Below are 22,357 nucleotides of genomic sequence, written 5' to 3'. Positions count from 1 at the left end.
GTGTAGTCAATTGGTTGTTTGATTCATTTCATTTGGAGCTATATTTAAATTCTGAACAGCTGATTGGTTCTCTTGTTGATTGGTTGTTCAAATGGTGTGGCTTCTTATTTATTCATATGTTGGATCTAGCTTGTTAATTTCTCCTTCAGTAGAATACCAGAGTTCATTAATTGAAGTGTGGAGGGTATTAGCATAGCTAATGATTTTTGTTCCTTTCCCCCAAAAAATCAATGGGGCCTATTTAAATCACTTAAGATTTGCAGATGATATTATTCTCTTTTCACAAGACCCAGAAGAGCTGCAAAGACACATAGAAGAGCCGCACAAAGCAGGAGAACTGACTACAGGATGATACAAATACAGTGATACCTTGTCTTACAAACTTAATTGGTTCTGGGAGGAAGTTCTTAAGGTGAAATGTTTGTAAGATGAAACAATATTTTCCATAGGAATCAATGGAAAAGCGATTAATGCGTGCAACCCCAAAATTCACCCCTTTTGCCAGCCGAAGCGCCCGTTTTTGCACTGCTGGGATTCCCCTGAGGCTCCCCTCCATGGGAAACCCCACCTCCGGACTTCCATTGCCTGTTTTTGCACTGCTAGGATTCTCCTGCTGGGATTCCCCTGCAGCATCACAAAAATACGGAAGTCCAGAGGTGGGGTTTCCCATAGAGGGGAGCCTCAGGGGATTCCCAGCAGCACAAAAACGGGCACTTAGCTGGCAACGGAAGTCCGGAGGTGGGGCATCCCAGTGGCGGCGATGGGTTTGTAAGGTGAAAATAGTTTGTAAGAAGAGGCAAAAAAATCTTAAACCCCGGGATTGTATCTTGAAAAGTTTGTATGACGAGGTGTTTGTAAGATGAGGTATCACTGTAATCTTAAATGCAGTTATTAAAGTGTTCCAATAAAAATCATATCTATGAAGATGATGCAATGGTCACAGCTCACAGTACAGGTCATTAGCTTGAACAGGGGTTGGACTAGAAAAATTCCAAGATCCTTTCCAACTTTATTACTCCATTATAAATCACCTTTTTTAGATCATCGTTACTTTGAACCAACATTAAACTAGTACGTTGAGGACTATCTATAATCTTTATAGATCTCATTAAAGGAAAATAATAAAGAGCAGTAATTTCTTTTTAAAAGTGCTATTCTATATACATAAAACAATTAAGAAGCATTTTAAAAGTCAGCAAAATTATTCTATTTCTCTCTTTTAAAAAATGAAGAAAGGAGCAACTGATGATAGAAATAAATATCTCCGGGACCGCCTTCTGCCGCACGAATCCCAGCAACCGGTTAGGTCCCACAGAGTTGGCCTTCTCCGGGTCCCATCGACTAAACAATGTCATTTGGCGGGACCCAGGAGAAGAGCCTTCTCTGTGGCGGCCCTGACCCTCTGGAACCAGCTCCCCCCAGATATCAGAGTTGTCCCACCCTCCTTGTCTTTCGCAAGCTCCTTAAAACCCACCTCTGTCGTCAGGCATGGGGGAACTGAATTTTTTTTCCCTTCCCCCTAGGCTTATAGAATTTATACATGGTATGCTTGTTTGTATGATTGGTCTCTTAAATTGGGGTTTTTAGATTATTTTTTAATATTAGATTTGTTACATTGTCTTTTTTATTGTTGTTAGCCGCCCCGAGTCTTCGGAGAGGGGCGGCATACAAATCTAATAAATTAATAATAATAATAATAATAATAATAATAATAATAATAATAATAATAATAATAATAATAAATACATTCCGATACTATGTAACAAAAAGAATTACCAGGAGGTCCTTTTTTCCCCCTTTTTGGCAACTAGAAACCATGAAAACACTAACAAAGAAAATGAGTTCAGCAAAGAAGTAACAAAAATTGTTTCACTTCAAGACTGTCTATTAATAATATAACTACAAAATTGTCCTTAAGTTTAAGGTATTTTCATAAGATATACAGGTTCATAATACCAGTTTTTGCATTGTCAATAATTACTGAAGAAATAATTATTTCTTTAAAAAAGAAATAATTTTATTTTCTGAAAGTGGTGACAATGCAAAAACTGGCATTATGAACCTGTAGAACTTTTTTAAAAATTCTGAAATCTGAAATTGTAATATGATATGTATAATATACATGCAAATTACAAATTATTGTATTTGGCTAACTACCTGAAAATGAAAACACAACATACAGAAAATACCTAAGGACAATCCATTAACTCCAATTTCCCTATTACAAAAGAACTGAAAAGTAGTATTAAATTTACCTCATGAGTAGGCAGTAATATATGCTTAACATATCCACCTGCATCACCAATCCACACCTCCTCTCAATTAACTATAAATAATGGTACTAGGGATAGAAAGTGTGTCTGCTTTTTATCAGCTTTTTTTCAAATATTCATGATAGAAGAATAACAAAAAAATCAACTAGGGGAACACTAAAAACAACATGGAATAAAATATCCTGGCGGTGATGGTGCTTTGGTGCCTGGCCAGCCAGCATGGCCCCACTTCTCACTTGGTCACTTTTCCTCTTCCTTCTGGACAGCTGCTGGAGAGAGACAGTTCAAAAATAGCCCGGAGGCATAATGATGTGGTCAACTGAAACACCTGTTGCATTTTACTAACATATTCCTGTATGAAGAAAACCTATTCCTATATGAAGAAAAGGAATTTCAGTGACTGGGACAGATAGGTTGAAACGAATTATTATCATCAGCTGTTGATATTATTGTTTTTTTCATATATATTTTTAGAGCAGCATTACAAGTAGTCTGCAACAGAAAACCACAATTGGCATGGGAACTTTCATCAGCATGCAATGTGGTAATTAAGTTAACTGAGAATTTTATGGCCTCTGGGTTACATCTGGCCCTTTGGCTGTGCCTGTCTAGCCCATGTGAGATCAATTGGAAATTAAAATCAAATGTAAATAAGTGTATGTGATGCACACAATACAACTTTTTGAAGGCAATTATTCCCCCCCCCCAACTTACATAGATGTTTGGACCTCCACAACAATCCCAGTTTCTCATATAATCCCTTGGGAAAATTAACTGCCCACCCTGCATTAAATCAATGGTCATAAATTGAGGACTAATAAGTTATGTAGTTATAAAATTATTGCAAATTTTGCAGGAAAAAAAGGAGAGAGGAAAGAGGTAGATAGACTGATGTGGCAAATGTGTGTGTGTGTGTGTGTGTTGTGAAAGAGAGAGAGAGAGAATGTGAAAGGGGGGGAAAGAAAAATTGAGACATGGGACCAAAATCATTTAATATGCCATATATTTTAAGAACTGGAGGATGGATAGGAATGTCAAGACTTACAACTTCCTATGGCAGTTAGTACTGATTGCTGGAATATATAGTAATATGGTAGAAATGAAAATGGGGTCAAGTTATTTTCTGAGATGATGCAACTGGAGTCATGACAGACTGATGGGCAGATGGCATTCAAAGAATTAAGAAAAATAAAATACTAGAAAAACACAATTATAAAAAGGTAGTACCATGCATCAACCAATAGATGGTTACACTAAAGTAGTAAATAGTTCAATGATGGCTCAGCAAAATATTCTTGACTTTTAGGTTGAAGAGCAAATAAGTGGAAGTTAGTTTGGCCTTTCTATATATAAATTTCTAAGGGTAGTTATGCAGCTGAATCTAATATTCCCATTAGATGTGAATGGGAATTAAATTAGAATGATTGATAACAAGAGAAATGAGTTAAATAAGGCAATCAAAAGCAGTTAATAACATTATAAAAGTATTTACAAGTAGTCCTTTTTAGCGACTACAATTAAAATTTGCAAATCAGTTTCTTAGTAAAAATGACCATGATAAGAGCTCAGTGGCACAGTAGTTAGAGTGCAGTATTGCAAGCTACTTCTGCTGATCACCGGCTAGCAGCAGTTAGGCAGATCGAATCTCAGCAGGCTCAAGCATTCCATCTTTCCAAGGTCCGTAAAATGAGGACTCAGATTGTTGGGGGCAATATGCTTATTCTCTGTAAACCTCTTATTTCAACTTTCCTTTCTCTTCATTCCCCTACAACTTAGAATAACCTGGCACTGAGTAATAAGAAAGAAGAGAAATGAGATAAGATAACTTTTACTATCATTAAAAAATAAAATTCTGGTGCCTGCTCAAAAGAAAATAAGCCAAATTATTGAAAATCCACCCAAGTTAATAGCACTATCCGGAAGTGAAATGCTTTAACCAAGTTTCATTGCAATGATCACACAACGGTTTCTCACCAGCAAATTTGTTATTAACTGGCAAACAGTGTTTGTATTTGCACTCACCAGAGAGGAAGCGATTACAAGAGAGTAAACAGGCACACAGTAGGGTCTACAGATAGAAAGGAATACCAGCTGGCCATGTAGATTTAAAACAGTAGAAAAAGATATCCAAACAACAGTCTTCAGGGATATGTAATTTATCCTACACAGGATAAATCTATGTATATTGATATGTTTTTAATGACTTTTAATTATTAGATTTGTTATATATTGTGTTGTTATTGTTGTGAGCCGCCCTGAGTCTACAGAGAGGGGTGCCTTACAAATCTAATAAATAATAATAATAATAACAATAATAATAACAATAATAATAATAATAATAATAATAATAATAATGTCTCTCAATATCAAAAATACACATGTTTATCAAAAATAAATAATTTGTTTATTCCCATTGATTATATCACCCTCAATCAGATTTTAAATTTGAACAACTTCATTGGATTTGTATATATAGTTTATAAATACAACAATCATATGTTAGCTTCCTTAGATTATCATGTGCTCCCACCTCACCTCATCCTACAACTCAATGGGGAAAAATAGAGTGAGAGAAATATAAATCAAACAAAAATCTAGTCTCTCTCCATATTTTCAAAATAGGATTGTTAACCTCAATATAATAAAAACCTTCATTCTTCATTCCAATTGCTCAATAAATATGCACACTGTGCCTTTGTCTATGTGTGAATGCACTTGCCAAAAGCCAAACTCCAGAAAAAGGCCAAGCTCAGAAGGGAAAAAATTAAATTAATTTAATTACTATTCAGTATTAATTAAAATCAATTGTCTGTAAAACTAGGTAATTTATTTAATCCTCTTCTAATTATATGAACAATTATTTCACTGACATAAATACGTAGAAACCTTTCCAGAATACTGTAAAAACAGAAAAAATAAAAACTATAGTACAATAGAAATAGGATAGCAGGAAAGGGTATGTACACTAGAAAAAATGGAAAAGAGTTACAGGTAATTGGATAAGGGAACAAATGGGAGAGGGATGTCTCATTTACCTATTCTTAATTTATTAAAATAATTAAACATCAGGCAAACAGTCCTTCCAATCCAATGTGGTAGGCTCTACTCAGGAGCTAAAAGTCCTCTATGCAAAAATCCAAACAGGATTTTCAGTTCCTGAGCAAAGAGACACTCACAATAAATGTGGCCTACACTAGCTACCTCACCTACCTGAGGTACCTTGTGTCCTTTACCTTCTCACATTGCCTCTCTGATTTTGGGTCCCTCTCATCTCTAGGACCTGGATGAAAGCACTTCCTGACAAAGGAGTTTAGCTCCCTTGTCATGCATGGAAGATAATTCCTTTGGTAGAGTTTCAGCTGAAAAAGCTGAAACAGCCTCCAGAAATGAGTACTCTTTATAGGTGGTAGCAACTAGCAGCCTTCCCTGATGGCAAATTATGATCACCTGATCATTAAGTGTCATAAGTATGAACAGGTTACCAAGGTGCCCAAATCGTAATCACATGACTACAAGATATTTTGTGATGGTCAGAAGTACTTTATAGGCTGTAAAGTACCCTTTCCAAGGCCATCACAATCCCAGACGATTGTGGGATAATTCCAGATTTTACTGTGGTGAAAAAAAGGTTAGGTCTCATTGTTATATTCTACTCCCACTATGGTAATATGGTATGTACCAACCCATTCTACTGAGCTCTAGCCCCTGTTCATTTCAATTCACTCAAAATTTTATTATTATTTACAATTACTTTATGCCCTGCTACATGACTGGCAGCACATTCAAATAGGAATAGCACCATGGTTACTATGGATATCCTGAAATTCTGATTTCCAAATACAAAATGTCACTCCAAAGAATAAGCAAGGAAAATCCCAGCAATATCCCTGAAAATTGCATTGTAGGAAAGGGATTCTGAATCCCCATTCTCTCCCTTCATATATGAACATTCAAGTCAGAAAGATAGCAAGCTGATGTACACATCTGGGTTTAGAATCATGAATACAGCTATTCCCTCAGGTCTTACCTATTACTGTGGGCAAAACTGATATCACTGTGTCATGCATACCAAATCAGAAGCACAATTACTCACTGACTGGGCATTCAGCAAAACATTGTAATAGCTGCTTTGTTCAACTATTTTATGACAAAAGTGAAACAGGTACAGGACAAGTGCAATACAATTCTAGTTAATGTAAGCTATAGAAGTCAGGCAGTCATCAGTGCAATTTTGGGAGGGGGGAATTGAGGATGATAATGTTTATTGAACAATTTGAATTTATTAATTTAAGTTCCTTACCAGTCAATTTCTTCATAGGCTGCAGTCGAACACTGATAGATTGATGTGTTAGTAATGGGGAAGATGGGAGAGAGCGGGACATGCCTTCCATAATTCGAATGTGCTGCATACCTTCAGGCACTGTGAGTGTTGGGATAGCATACTCTGGTTCAAAAGCACAATCGTTCTCTGCACAACTGCCACCTAAGACAAATAATTTCAAAAAGTGTTATTAATATAATAATTAACAAACAACATTTAGGGGACTTTACACTTTATACTAAATTAGGAAAAATCTTTTAAGAAGCTAACTTCTTTCCCAATCTGTTAAGAAATCTTACTAATTCAACAAATAAAGCTTTACATTCTTAATTGTATTCTATCTGTAGGAAATCAAGTTTATTTAGCACAAAAAGAACTCCCTAGTTGCCTGTAATTGTAGTTCTTCAAATGCTTATCATGTACATATGACATATATGGGTTCCGTAACTACAGAATAGCAAATTTAAAATACTCCAAACAAAGATTTTTGACAGCTTCCCTCCTCATCTCAGAACAGTAAATGTGAATGAAAATCCTAGCTAATCTCTCAGTTTCAATTATCATTACAAATAAAACCATGATGCTGTTTTAAACTCTATCCAGGGAGACAAGAGGTTGTGTCAACTTGTGCTGACAACCTGAACTACTACTATTCGTTGTGAGTGCTCCTCATCCACCTCTGGTAATGTTAGATTCTGAAGAGGATGAGCCAGGCCCCTTGATACCTTGGGCCAGTGGGGTTGCCAATTGATGCAGAGAGTGAGAGTGATGGAGAAATAGACCTGGATGAACCCGAGGAACAACTAGAGGGGACAGATATGTCAATGGGGGATTGGTCCGAGTCAGAGGACGAAGGGTAAATATTTATATTTACACTTTTAGCTTGTGAACTTATGAAATAATTTAAAAATAAAATTGATTCTACTACAAAAGAACATTTGCAGTTCCAAAATTTTCATTCCATCATCCTGAATTGGAAACTACTCTTAGTGTGTGTTTGTGTGTTTCGTTTTCCCACATATTAGTGTTGTATTTAGACAATAAACTTTACCATCACTGCAAACATTAAAGAGATGAGATTTCAATCTTCTCATTCAATTGCTAAAAATATATTACAACAGCAATACAAGAAAGACCAAGGAATTGAAATCATCATCATTATCATCATCATTGGCGTAGCAAGAGCCAAACTGGCTAAAGAACCTGGGAAAGGACAAAACTAGCAATTTCTATTTCAGAATCAGTTTTCTGCCCTTCTACAAAGTTGTTAGGAAATTGAAGAATGGGAAGAGATGGTATTGATATTTGAGTCAATTGGCCACCTCTATATAATGCCCAACCTTCAAAATCCAGAAAGTCTATAGACATATTTAGCAATAGAAAAGGCCAGACAAGTAGACTGGTTGTGTGCATATCAAAAATGGAATTGGTAAAGGAGGAGATATACATGAGCATTCTCAGCTGCTTCCAAGGATTTATCTGCATCTAAGTATCAACAGAGGACAGGGGACATAGTGGCATTCAAAGACCTGAAAGGAGCCTTGGAAGACTTGATGTACTTTCTCTGAATTTGGAAGTTTCAGGTGAAAGGCTAGAAGGTTAATCCAAGCTATTTCAGAGAAGGAAGAAATAAATTTACTTTATTGTAATTAAAGGTATATGAGTGCCTCAGGAATTCTGGGAGTTGAAGTCCACAAGTCATAGAAGAGCCAACTTTACCTACCCTTGGACCAAAGCAATGATCCTCCAAAGCAATAGAAAGACAAATCCTTGGAAATATTTAGCTGGTCTTTGAGAAGCTACAGATATGAAATGTTCTCAATTTAACAACAGGCATATTCATTTAATGACAACATCAGGGAAAGTAGTCATTAAATGAGCTGCTTCACTTAACAGCCATTTCCAACACACAACTATAATGGGCAAGTTCCATTACAGTCATATCTCAAGAACTACCTGTATTGTGCTGCTTTTTCTTACATGAAGCTAAAATCTCTAGATCAGGGGGTCAGCTATCTGTGGCTCCGGAGCCGCAGGCAGCTCTTTGGACCCTCTGCCATGGCTCCCTATTACCCTGACGTGGCAGTGGCATGTTCAGAGTCTTAATGCGGGAGCAAAGTGCTCCTGCACTTGCCTTTGCACAGTAACAGCATTTGACCTAGTCCATTTGCTGTTGCCACAGCAAAGACTGCTGGGAGAAAATGGCGAGGCAGATCTGGCAGGGCGGGGGCCATTCCCCAAGCTTGGCCTTCCTCCTCTCTTGTCAACAAAGCCAAGAGAAAAAAGGGGACAGTGTAGGGAAGCGCTCCCCTGACCTGCCGAGCATAACAGCCTAGTGAGGGGGGGGCAAGATGGCCCAGCAGAAGTGCCCCAATTGGCAAGTTGGATAGCAGAGAGGCATAGTCCATTTCTCACCATTTTCTGTTTCCTGTGCCTTCCCCGGTATCAGCTCTTTCAGCAAGAGCTATATTTCTTTGCTTTTATTTCCCTGGGCAGCAATGGCTGGGGTCATGAGGGGGGAGAGCAGAGGCATCTGGACTGCTCTCCCCCTAAGCAAGACAGCTGGAGGAGCAGAGAATGTGGGCAAGGGACAGAAGACATGCTCCGAAGTTGCCCCAACATGTATTTCTGGCACGTGCTCCTCTGACCCGAAGTAGGATTAAGCAGGGAGCAGGGAGAAGGGAAGGAGATGCCTAGCTGGCTTTCTTTTGGCATGGGACAGGAGGAGGGACATCCAATACCCCCTAAATGGCCTACAGTGAAAGCGCACTTTACAATGGGGGAGACTGGGTCCCCTCCTCCTCCTTGAGCCCATTCCCTTCCCCACTCGTCCCTGGCAACTCTCTGTCTCTCTCTGTGCGTGTCTCTCTCTCTCTCTGTCTCTCTCTCAAGAGTAATAGCCACCTGCTGTTTCCCACCAGTGAAGCAGTGAGAAAGAGAGACAGATTCAGTTCAGTTCAGCCCTCACCAAAGACTCTCAGCCGTCAGCCAGTCTCCGTCACTCTCTGTGTGTGTGTGTGTGTGTGTGTGTGTGTGTGTGTGTGTGTGTGTTGCTCCCTCACTCCCTACCCGTGTCTCTCTCTCTCTCGGAAAGCCCTATATGCTCTCTGAGGCTTTTCGACAGCTGTTTTTCTTTTTTCCTTTTGGAAAGCCAGGCTAGTGGAGGAACATGTGGTGGAGGCTTTCCTCCTCCTCTCATGCACAGCCTCCTGGCCTCACTACAGCCGGCCAGAGGGTTGCGAGAGACAGGGCGGAGGGGGGAGGTAACTTTCTGCCACAGGTTGCCCTCACTGATCTGCCAGCCAGGCTTTCCAAAAGGAAGAAAGAAAAACAGCTGGAGAAAAGCCCAAAAGAGAACAGGCAGGGCTGTAGGGCTTTCTGAGAGTGGGAAGAGACATAGAGGATGGCAGCGAGAGAGAGCAACATACATACATACTCACACTCATAGACATATAAAGGGAGAAACACAGAAAAGAGGGAGATAGATAGAGGGAGATAGAGGGAATGATCTATTTCTCATAGAAGACACGGAGCCACAAAACCTGGGTAGGCTTGATTAGGCTAGGGATCATGTGGCTCCTAGTGTTTTGTGTGGGAAACAGGCCCAAGTGGCTCTTTGAGTGTTTAAAGTTGCCGAAGGAGGGATAAAAGCAAGTCAACAATGTAAAGATTAGCCATAAGAAGCTGAAATATGGCATGAAAGTAGAAGAATAAGTAGAGCTGTTATATGAAAATTCAGTCATTCAGTTTTTGACAGTTTATATAACAGCACAGATATTGCTCATAGTAAATTTTATTTTCTTGCCACTGACGTTGGGTGATGTGCTGAACACAAATGGGTTGGGAAATGCGCACCATAGTTTGAATTAAATTACTTATTACTTTTATTGTTTTGACTTTTTAATTGAAAAAATAAAAGGCATCAACATCTTGATTTCAAACTTCTTCAGTGCATTTGCATGGCTAAAGCTTAATTTGGAGGTGCCTGCTGTGTACTGCTCTATTCTGTTTGCTCCAATCTGACATGCATCACTCAAACTACAATACAGTACAGTGGTACCTCAAGATACGAACCCCTCGTCTTACGAACAACTCGTGATACAAACCCGGGGTTCAGAAAAATTTTGTCTCTTCTTACGAACTTTTTTCGAGTTACGAACCGGCGTTCCGAGACTGCTGGGAAGCCGAGCGGCTGTTTTAAAAGGTGACAGCCGGGCGGCGGGGCTTCCCAGAAGCCTCCCGAACGCCGGTTCGTAACGCGAACAAAGTTCGTAAGAAGAGGCAAAATTTTTCTGAACCCCGGGTTCGGTTCGGGATGTTGCTGGGAAGCCCCCCAGTCCGGCTGTCACCTTTTAAAACAGCCGCGCGGCTTCCCAGCTGTCTCCCGAAGCCGAACTTCCGCGTTCGGCTTCGGGAGACAGCTGGAAAGCCGCACCCGGGTTCGGGGGGTGCTGGGAAGCCCCCCAGGCCGGCTGCGACCTTTTAAAACAGCCGCGCGGCTTCCCAGCTGTCTTCTGAAGCCGAACGCCAAAGCCGAACTTCCGCGTTCGGCTTCGGGAGACAGCTGGGAAGCCGCGCGGCTGTTTTAAAAGGTCGCAGCCGGCCTGGGGGGCTTCCCAGCTTCGGGGGGGTGCTGGGAAGCCCCCCAGGCCGGCTGTCACCTTTTAAAACAGCCGCGCGGCTTCCCAGCAGTCGCCGAAAGCCGTTTTTTTTGCGGGGGGGGGTTGGTTGCACGGATTAATTGACTTTACATTGTTTCCTATGGGAAACAATGTTTCGTCTTACGAACCTTTCGTCTTACGAACCTCCTCCTTGCACCAATTAAGTTCGTATCATGAGGTATTACTGTATTCATAATGGCTAAAACTGGCTTTTTAAAAATTATTTGCATGTATCTTTTAGCCTCAAGAGGGAGCTCCAACCTAAGGACAACATTAAATTAAATGTTCAGTTTTATATTAATAATGAAAATGGCATTTAATGTTTAATATACGAATTAATATTAAGAACAAGCATTTATATACTATGTAAATGAATATTACTGAACTTTCAAATAATTCCATATTAATGTTTTAATCCTTTTAATTTAATAAAATAAGGTTTCTAAGTATAAAATCAATTATTTTAAGTATATTATTTGGTAATCTAATCTAAGTAGGACCAAATATAGCAGAGAATAATTCAAAATGGAAGCAAACAAGCTTGATCCCTCTGCTGCCTTTCCTCAACTTAAAAAAAATTCTGACAGAAGAATTTTACAGAAAGGAGAATAATTTTAATTCAGTGAATACATCACTGAATACATAATCTTAATTCAGTGAATACATCAAAATTTAAAAACAAAATTCAAATTCTCTCAAGGCTGATATTAATTAGATATATAATAAATCAATGACTCAGTAAAACATCAAAATTAAGAAATTAGGAATTGAAGACAGAACATCTGACATTGTCATCAGTTGTATCAGAACTGAATAAATTGAAACCCAGATCAGAACTAGTAAAAAATGAAAAATGGAAACATAATTTAAATTTCAAAGATATATCTGATTATTTCAGTACAGAAGATATGAAAAGAGAAATGAAAAGAGATGTACTTGAGAGTTATCATGATCTAGATATAGATGAAAATCTGTAAATTTAAAAAGCCTACAGAATATTCTTGGGTAGCATGAAGCAGAAAACTGTCACAGAATATACTGTATTTATTAAATGCAAATATTCTAAAATTAAAAATGTAGTACCAAAACTAAAAAGAAGTAAAATTATTTTAAAACATGGAAATCCATTAATTGAGACTAATAGATGAGATTGCATCAGATATACAGTATATCCTGGATATCTGGATATACTCAGAAAGAGGAGAATTAGAGATTTTTGGTAACTATTCTTCATATATCAACGACTTTTTCAGCTTCAACCCAATAATAAATGGGCAAACAATCGATATAAACTCAAGATAAACCACTTCAAACTCAGTTGCAGAAAATACAACTTTAGCAACAGAGTGGTCAGTGCCTGGAATGTTCTATCCGAATCTGCTGCTACAGCCTCTAACCCTCAAAGCTTCAATCTCAAACTGTCTACAATGGACCTTATCCCATTCCTAATGGGTTCATAAAAGGGGTGCATAAGCGCACCAATGTGCCTACTTAACAAAGGAAGAAAATACAGATAAATGAGGACAGTGTGACTTGCTGTGCCAATTTATCTGTATTTACTTTTTGTTCATTGTTATCTTCTACATGTTTGACAAACAAACAAACAAATAAATAATATTAAATAAATAGGATAGGATAGGATATAGAACGGAACAGAACAGACTAGGAAGAGTAGATATAGATGTCCTATTCCATTTTAGAGTCAATAAAGATGTAGACCAAACTTCTGTGTATTATGTTGAGGACATATGGATATTAAATATTGGACAACAGTGATGTTTAAAAGAATTGGATTTTCCCCCAAAATTGATGAAAAAACAAGGCAAAAACTGATCTGAGAGCCTAAGAGGTCTACAGCAACATTAAACACAGGAATTTCTAGTAAGTATTGGTTGTGCATTACATGAGAAAACAATTATCAGGGTTGTCTATGGAGATTCTCAAACACCCAAGTCCTGGTTGTCGCAAAGCAGTGCTTCTCAAATAGTGGGGTGGACCACTCCCGGGGGGACGGGTGCAGAGCGATGTCAGGGGGCGCATGTGACCCCAGGGAACATGCATGGTCTCTCTCGATTGATTCCCCAGATGGGGAGTGTTTTCCTAGTTGCATGCTGATCCGAGCCTGAAAAAGAAGGCAGCCAGGCAGGGCAGGATGGCTGCGTAGGTTCTTCTTGTTCTTGGCAGGCACCACAGTAGCCATGAACAGCATGGTGAACCTGCTGCTGGACAAGGGAGAACATGCTCTGCAGCTGGGCGAAAGCTTCGAATGGCACCCTAAAGTCTCCTTCCACACCATTCGCTGTGAGTGCCTGGCAGAGGCAGTGCTTATAGGCCAGGCCGACAACCCCAAAACACCAGCTTGATTAAACTGGCCTGGCTCCGTGTCCAAAGAGGGCCCTAACCACGGTAATCTATACCTGCCTAACTGAAAACAGGCTCCACTGAGTTCAGCGCGACTTACTCCCAGGTAAGTGGGTAGAGCAGCCTTTCTCAGCCAATAGTTCACTTGCAGCTTATACAGTAATATGTAAAATAATAAATATTAACACTAATATTCCATTGGCACCCAGATTGGAGAGCTGGGGTGGGGGGCTTTAAGTGTTTACTTCTTCCTAGGGGCGGCATAACAGAAAATAATTGAGAAGCACTGTCCCAAAGGTACTTTTTCAAAAGGCAACTGCAACTGGATTGTCTTGGTTTTTGGTTTTTGTTTTGGGTTTGCTTGCTTGCTTGCTTTTAAATGTTTAATTTCTCATTCAAGAAAATTCTTTGATTCTAGCTTACTGGTAGGAAAGTCCAAACTCAGTGGAGGAAATACCATCAAGGCAATTAATACATGGGAAATTCCAGACATTAGATATACAGCTGTGAATAGTGGAGTGGATTTAAGCAGAACTGAAAGCCTTAAATAAAAAGACCAGAAAAACAATGACAATGAATCATGACCTTCATCCATGCTGTGGACAGACTCTATTTACCAAGGAAAATAGGTGGGTATGGAATGTTGCAAATACACCAGACAGTCAAAAAAGGAAAAAAATAGCATTGGAAGAGTATCTGAAGGATAGTGAAGATCATGAATATACACTAAACCTAGTACAGGCAGTCCGCAACTTATTATCACAATTGAATCACAATTGACTTTGGAGACATCTGTTAAGTTAGTTTTGCCCCATTTGATGACCTTTGTTGGCTCAGTTGTTATATGAATCACTGCAGTTGATATGATAGTAACCCAGTTGTTAAATGAATCTGACTTCCCCACTGACTTTGCTTATCAGAAGGTCACAAAAGATGATCATGTGACCTTGGGACACAGCAATTGTCGTAAGTATGAACCAGTTGCCAAGCATCTGAAATTTGGTCAAGTGATCATGAGAATGCTACAATGATCGTAACTCTGAAAAAGGACTACCTGTATATCAGGAAGGCTTGCTGCGTATTGGAGAGACCAAAATACCCTAAAGAAAAGACCAGATGAAGAAGAGAAAAGAGAAACAAAGTATTACATAGCCAGCCACTTTTTAAAAAAAATAGCAGACAAAGCTGATAACAAGACCTAGCAGTGGCTAAAAGTTGGAAATTTAGACAAACAGAGTGACTAATTCTGTCTGCATAAGACCAAACCTTAAGAAGAAATGAATAAAAAGCTAGAATCCAGAAGGTAACAACAGACAGCAAGAGCATAGAAGGTAACAAAAGTAGTGGACCACCTGATTAGTTGTTACACGAAGATTATATAAACTACAAACAATGGCATGACAAATTAACAACTATGGTACATTGGAAGATCTGCAAAAATACTAACCCTAACTCTAAGCTAAAGTGCTCTGGGATTTTAGACTAATCATAGAAAGACTGTGGCAAAAGAAAGCAAATGCAGCAACAAGAGTAATAGGAGTCTTGGGTGCAATCCCAAAACAACTGGATTACTACTTGAACACTATCAGTATTGACAAAATTACTATCAATGATTGTAAATAGCATGTTACTCGGAAAATCTTACATCCTACTATACCATTAAACCTCTATATTTGTATATCCCAGGTTCTTGGTAAATTACCTGGTAGAAAAATGCCATATCCAATTTAAACTTGTTATTATTCTGGGAGAATCACAATTAAATGAAGAGATTATAAGGTGATTAAAACATAAAAGATAAAAGCTGACAATTATGATGAAGTGACAATTACTGTGTTTCCCCAAAAATAAGACTGTCTTTTTTTCTTTTGACCTCCAAAATAAGTGCTAGGCCTTATTTTCAGGGAGGTCTTATTTCCCCTCCCTCCCCCCTGTACAGGATGAGACCGGGCAGAGGCCACAAAAGTAGCAGGAAGCCAAGTGACACGCACAACATGCCTCACACCCTCCTTACCTAACAGTGACAGTCACAGCAGGCAATTCCGTTCACAGAACTGCCTCGCGAGTGCAGTTCTGGCCTCTGCAGGTAACATTGATTTTGCGTGTCTTGCTCTAGCAAGAGGGGTACAGGCCCAGGGTGCAGGCTCCATGCTAGTCAGGAGCAGCCCAGTTGGGCTGCTGACCCACCCCTTCGCTAGGGGCTATTTTCCAGACAATAAAATGGTTCATAAGGGGGGAAAAATCAGGTTTAAGGAAAAGATCCTTACCCTTACTCTTCTAAGCTAGCGATATACGTGAGACTAAAAACAAAAGAACACTTATGTTAGTCTGATTTAATATTATGTACATTTTTCAAGGTTTCAGCAAATAATAATGATCTCAAAACAGAGGTATTGATTGGTTCCTAATGCAAACTCACAAAGGAAAAGTGAGTTCTGCATAATAAATAAAGTGTACGGAATTAATATTTATTTTAATGCCATGAGTCTACCTTGTGCTTTGAAAATTAATTTGAATGAAGCTCCTTTCTTCACAAGCTTAATAGGAGCTCAGGTGTGACTTGAAAAATGATGCATGAAATAATTGATACAGATAGTCCTTACTTAGTAACTGTTCATTTACTGTTTGAAGTGACTTTGAAAAAATAACTTTTCAACCAATGCATACATTTTTAAGTAGTTTTAGACTTTGGATCACAACAGGCCCTGAAATTTTGTTCACGAGTCACTCCGGTCATTAAGTGAAATGCCCATTGAATGTTTTGCTCAACAACCACAATCCTGGCCCTCCCAGTTGCAGGCATGCAGTTTTAAACAAATGGGGTGAAAGACTTGCCTGCAGAAAAAGAGCAGCCAACTCTCCTCTGTGCACAGAAAAGAAATCCCTGCACTAGGCCAGAAAAAAGAAGTAAAGATTCCAAAGATCTGTATTGCATTTCTCTATCCCCGCGTAGAGAAAGGCTGTGTTCTAGCCTTTCTATCTTTTAAAACATTACTTTTACTAGTTTTCTAGGCAAAAGTTAGAATGAGGACCAGATTGTTGGGGGCAATATGCTGGCTCTGTAAATTGCTGTAATGAAGCCCTCTCCACTTTCCTTACCACTATGAAGTGGCAATAAGTTTAAGTGCTATTGCTATTGTTAGAAAGAAGTACTTTCTAGCCATCAGATCAATCACAAGAAGAGCACAAAGGAATTTGATAAAGGCCCGCGGGGTTGAGGACAGTCCAAAGGGAAAAACCTTGTACTGCCAATAATGGCCAGCATAAGTGAACCTGAGGAATCGTCTGTGGGATAGCCTAATGGGCACGTGGAGATATGCCTTCTTTAAAGGTCATAAAGTCTTCATTCCTGAAGCAACCCAGGATCATAAGAAGAGGTTGCATTTTAAACCTCCTGTACTTTATATACAAATTGAGGTCCTTTAAATTAAAAAAGGCCCATTGAGCACCCAAACCCTTAGGAACCAGGGAGAGAACTGAATAAAACTTTCTTCCATCCTGGTCCTTTGGGACCTTTGTCAAGGATGCTAGGTAATATTCTATTTAAGGTGAGTATGCAAAGCAGTCGTACTGACTAAGCTGCAATGCACCTTTGCAGTGGATGTGGCTGTTGCAGTTGTGGTTGGTTGGCTGTTTGGTTGGTTAGTCTTGTAGATTGATTGGTTTACTGTATTGTGGTTTATGGTTGTAGTAAAATACTTTCTGTAAATAGAAGAATAAGAGAGATTCTTTTATTGGCTCCACTGAAGGGTAAAACTTCTTCAATCAGTTCCTGCTGAATTGTCTGTATTATTCATCGGCTTCAGTTCTTGAGTTCCTATGTCAAATATTCCTGTGCCTAGCCAGTAGCTTTCGAACGCAACTTGGATAACCTTTTCTATGGCCATGTCCCTCAGGTGCTGAATCTCAATCTCTTGTGACCTCCCTGGGGCATTGGACAAATCAATGCAGAGGACTGGATGTAAGTTCCAAGGTGAACCCAAGCCTTACAGTTTGTAACACCCATGCATCTGTCATCATCGCTCGCCATTGGTTGGCAAAATCCTTGTAACCTGCCCCAATGGGAATGTGTGGCTGAGAGTCACTAATTGCGCCTTTGTTCTGTATGATCATACCTAATAAAAATACTTTTGATTCAAATTTTATTTTCATGATTTTATTATTGTTATGTATATGCATGAATATATTTTTTAGTCTTTGTCTAAAGTTTCCTTCTTTAGTGTCACATTTCTAACATTTATTTTGTATCATTGTTTTATTGTTAATGTTTGTAATGTTATTTGCTTTATGTTAGGCCATGATTGAAATAAAAGCAAACCGATTTTTTAACAAGTCTTCATACTAAAACCATTCTTGGCGAGAAATCCATTAAGGAAGAAAAGTGAATAGCTGAATCTAATTGAGAGCAAATACAATAAGATTAAATGTTCCTTTAAACCCTAGTTTTTAGCAGTTCTTAGTTGTTGGATGATGCCCCTTCTGATCTCTTCAAAGAGCAATCTGGGTAATTTGTCTCAAAAGCAAGTTTAATATAATTAGAGTATTTACCTACAAAATAGCTCTTGATTCCAGCCCACTCAGGAGGAAAGGAAGAACAAATCAATCAAATTAAAAATCATTAGAAACTCCACAATTCAAATAGAGTGGGTACTTTCCACAATCAGGTCTTGTACCCAGCTAGCCAATATTGCCGGTTAGCTTTGCAGAAAAGAGGATAGAAGCAGGATATTTTTTGTTTGTTATTGTTGCTTTTTGTTTGCTTTGTTTGTTTGTTTGTTTGAGAAATTACTTACAACACGTAAGCTGGTAGTTGGTAACTATTAACAATTATAGCCCTAACAGACATGCAGAGATAAATAGGAAGTGTTTCTACAGTAAATTCTCTTAAGTATACAAAGTGGTACCTCGTTTTACAAATGCCTCTTCTAAGGAACTTTTCGAGATACAAACCCGGTGTTTAAGATTTTTTTGCCTCTTCTTATGAACTATTTTCACCTTACGAACTCAAGCCGCCGCCGCTGGGATGCCCTGCCTCCGGACTTCCATTGCCAGGGTTTGTGTGAAGGAAGCAAGGAAAACGGAGTGCTTGGAGAGGCACTGAAAGAGTGTGTTTTGAAGAAAGAAAGAAAAGGGAGGGGTGGCTTGGAGAGAGCAAAAGAGTTTGTGTGAAGGAAGGAAGGAGAACGGAGTGCTTGAAGAGGCACTGAAAGAGTATGTTTTGAAGAAAGAAAAGGGAGGGGTGGCTTGGAGAGAGCAAAAGAGTTTGTGTGAAGGAAGCAAGGAGAACGGAGCGCTTGGAGACATTGAAAGGGTGTGTTTGAAGAAAGAAAAGAGAGGGGCACCCCCTTGCCTTTCTTCCTTCCCACACACCCTTTCGCTAGCACCCCGCTAGCCTTGCTTCCTCCACCCGCCCCCTTTCGCTGCTCCTCCCCACCTCCTGTTTGCCTCCCTTCTAAAGTTTGGGATTTTCCTAAAAGATTTGCACACATTATTCGCTTTTACATTGTTTCCTAAGGGAAACATTGTTTCATCTTACGAACTTTTCTACTTACGAACCTCGTCACGGAACGAATTATGTTCGTAAGACGAGGTACCACTGTATGTGCCAGAGGTTCACATATGAAAAACAAATCAAACAGGAAGGGGAGATCCTATCTTCTCCAATTTCTTTCATTCTGTTCCCAGTTATGCTCTAAAGCAAGGGTGTCAAATTGAAGGCCTGTGGACCGGATGTAGCCCATGGGGTGCTAAAATCTAGCCCGGGGGCCGGCCTGGAAATAGCAAAGGACTGGCCCGCAGTGCCTCTGGCAACCGAAACAAGATGCAGGGTGCAGCCTCCTGCACCCCCTTTTGGCAGGCACAGTACTGCAGGAGGCATTCACCCACTCTTCCCTCTCCCCACACCTGGCCTGAAGAGAATTATAATCCTGATCTAGCCCTCAAAGAAATTCAGTTTGACATCCCTGCTCTAAAGTAAGATGATGCATATATTGGTATATATTATATTAAAACCGAAGACTTCTACTTTATAAACTGATATATATAGGGTTACTACTTAGAAAGTGAAAAACTGCAAAAACAAAAAAGTACTAAAGTCAACATATATATAAAATTATTTTCCAGTAATTAATTTTTCAATTACAAGAATGTGCTAGGGAAAAGTTTCAGGTGAATTAACATCCTGTCAATTTCAGGCAGTTAGCAAACAATTCAAAGGCTACTATCATATTTTTCAGACTATAAGATACACCAAGATTTCAAAGAGGTAAGTAAGAAAAAAATTTTTTTTTATTTTCCCCAATCCCAGGAGCACTCTACAGTCCTCCCAAACCCTCAGTGCACCTCATTATGTTTTTATTTTTTATGCAAAAATGGGCCTGTTTTTCAGGGCACCCAGAGGATTTGGGTGGTTTACAGAGTGCTCCTGGGGGGCTGGGCAAAGACAAAAATGCCCCCATTTTTTTGTGGAAAATGGCACATTTTTTGCAAAACTACTGGCTCATATTTCAATGATTGGCCAGGAGGATTCGTAGATCCCTCTCAATTACTGCTTTGAGTTAGGTACCACCTATTATGTCCCTAGAGAGCCAAAGCCCCTATTCAACTCATTTGGTTTAGGTCTAGACAAATGTACATTGCATAAAATATTAGAAGGTTAGGAATACCTATTGGTAACAGTTTTTCTTTAGTAGTAATAGGAGAGGAAAAACATGCATAAAGGATTAGAACTTCTTGGAATTGAGAAGAATGGGCACAACTTTATATCCAAGTATCCAAGACTGCCTATGAGATACACCACATATTTTATGTGGGTAATATCAGGAAGTCCAATTCATGTCCATGTATTCTATCTCCATATTTTGTATCCAGAGGCATAAACATAAAAGGTGAATGTTAAAGGTTCCAGAATATTAAGAAATCAAAGTATGAGCTCTCCCATTTTCTGATTATTAATGCTATACAATTATTGAGAAAAATTATATATCTGTTCAATAGAAACCAAACAGATCTGGGAACCTCAATAATATCTCTCTGCAAATTATACTTTGCCTTTAGAATTAAGCAATATGCTGACAAAAGAAAGAATTGGGATGACAGTAAAATCTCTTATCCAAAAGAATTATAAGAGGTAATCTTCAGTTATTGACCAGATGACTTGAACCATTCCAGAATTTGTAAAAACATCAGTCCACGACTGAGGCAAGAGAATTTTTAAAAAGCTTTTCCAGCTATATTACAGGAAATAAATTCTTCAAAATCAACTTGTCAGCAATTAATACTCCTAATACCTAATACCTTTCCGTTTTATCCTTCTCTCTTCTTTTTTCTTCTTCAGACTAAAGACAACAAAAGGTTGTTTTGATGTTCAAGTCCAGACTCCTACCCAGAATAAAAGAACCTGATATAAAACCTAAATTCATGCTGATTCAAAAGTAAAACTTCTTTTTCATTAAGCAATTAGTTTCTTGCCTGATTTTTTTCTAGATTCTCAAATAATTGGAGACTATTCAAGTGCTGAAAAGTCAATGTTTTGATAATGGAATTCTATTAAAATTGGCTTGCTGCTGCAAAATAATTGGTTTGGAAATAAAGCTAGATAAATTTAAGGAAAACATTACAACAAAAAAGGCATTATCTGCTGATTGGAGAAGAATTCTACAACAATTTAAATTCCTTTCCCCATAATTATAATATTATATATGTTATATTCTGAATATAGTTTTATAATAACCACTTTATAATGCCTTGGTAAAGCCACACTTAGAATACTGCATCCAATTTTGATCGCCATGTTGTAAAAAAGGTGTTGAGATTCTAGAAAGAGTGCAGAGAAGAGCAACAAAGATGATTAGGGAATTAGAGGCTAAAACATATAAAGAACATTTGCTGGAATTGAGTATGTTTAGTTTGATCAAAAGAAGGACTAGGGGTGACATGATAGCAGCGTTCCAAAATCCAAAGGGCTATCACAAAGAAGAGGGAATCAAGCTATTCTTCAAAGCACAAGAAACAATGGATGGAAGCTAATGAAGAGAGAAGCAACCTAGAACTAAGGAAAAATTTCCTGATAGTTAGAACAATTAATCAGTTGAACAACTTGCCCCCAAAAGCTATAAATGTTCCAACACTGGAAAGAGTTTGAATAACCATTTCTTTGAAATGGTATAAGATTTCCTGCCTGCACAAAGGGTTGGACTACAAGGTCCCCCTCCAACTCTTTATTCTATTCTATTCTATTCTATTCTTCTAATTTGAAATATTATTTAAATATAATTTTAAAATATGTTATACAGGTTGTCCTTGTTTAACAACTGCCTTTGATAGTAACTGTTTGCATAAACAACAGCAGAAAAAATCATTTTCTGATTACTAAACACAGTTATACCCAAATTACTCTCTGACAACAATGCAAACTTGAATGAGAGTAATACTGGCAATCAGCCTCCGACCAGACAAGAAACATATCATTTGTTTATTCTATTTATTATAATATTACACTAATAGGACCTCAAATATGGTTTACATGCTACTTTGTAAGTATTTCAAAAGAACCAATTTCAATTGCTAAACAAGAGCACACAGTTAATTAATTCATCAAAAGTTAAACAGAAGTTCACCTTGGGTTAAGATAAAGATGCACATTTAAAGAGGATTCAAAAAAGGAAATATGGTTTGACTCCTTATTGATCAGAAAGACAGCATTCTGAATTTTGAGCAGACCTCTTTTTTGTTTTAAAAAG

General features: G+C 38.5%; 1 protein-coding gene across 1 annotated transcript in view; it reads right to left on the bottom strand.

Annotated features, from left to right (window-relative positions):
* Positions 1–22,357, bottom strand: part of TANC2 (tetratricopeptide repeat, ankyrin repeat and coiled-coil containing 2) — a 257,730-nt gene that overhangs the window by 145,372 nt on the left and 90,001 nt on the right. The window contains exon 4 of the mRNA XM_070729274.1: positions 6,574–6,756. Within this exon, the coding sequence (XP_070585375.1) occupies positions 6,574–6,756 (183 nt within the window). The remainder of the gene's footprint in view (positions 1–6,573; positions 6,757–22,357) is intronic.

This window comes from Erythrolamprus reginae, chromosome Z, assembly GCF_031021105.1.
Source record: "Erythrolamprus reginae isolate rEryReg1 chromosome Z, rEryReg1.hap1, whole genome shotgun sequence".
Lineage (NCBI taxonomy): Eukaryota > Metazoa > Chordata > Lepidosauria > Squamata > Dipsadidae > Erythrolamprus > Erythrolamprus reginae.
Note: the sequence above shows the minus strand (reverse complement) of the source record. Positions and strands in the feature narration are given on the sequence as shown.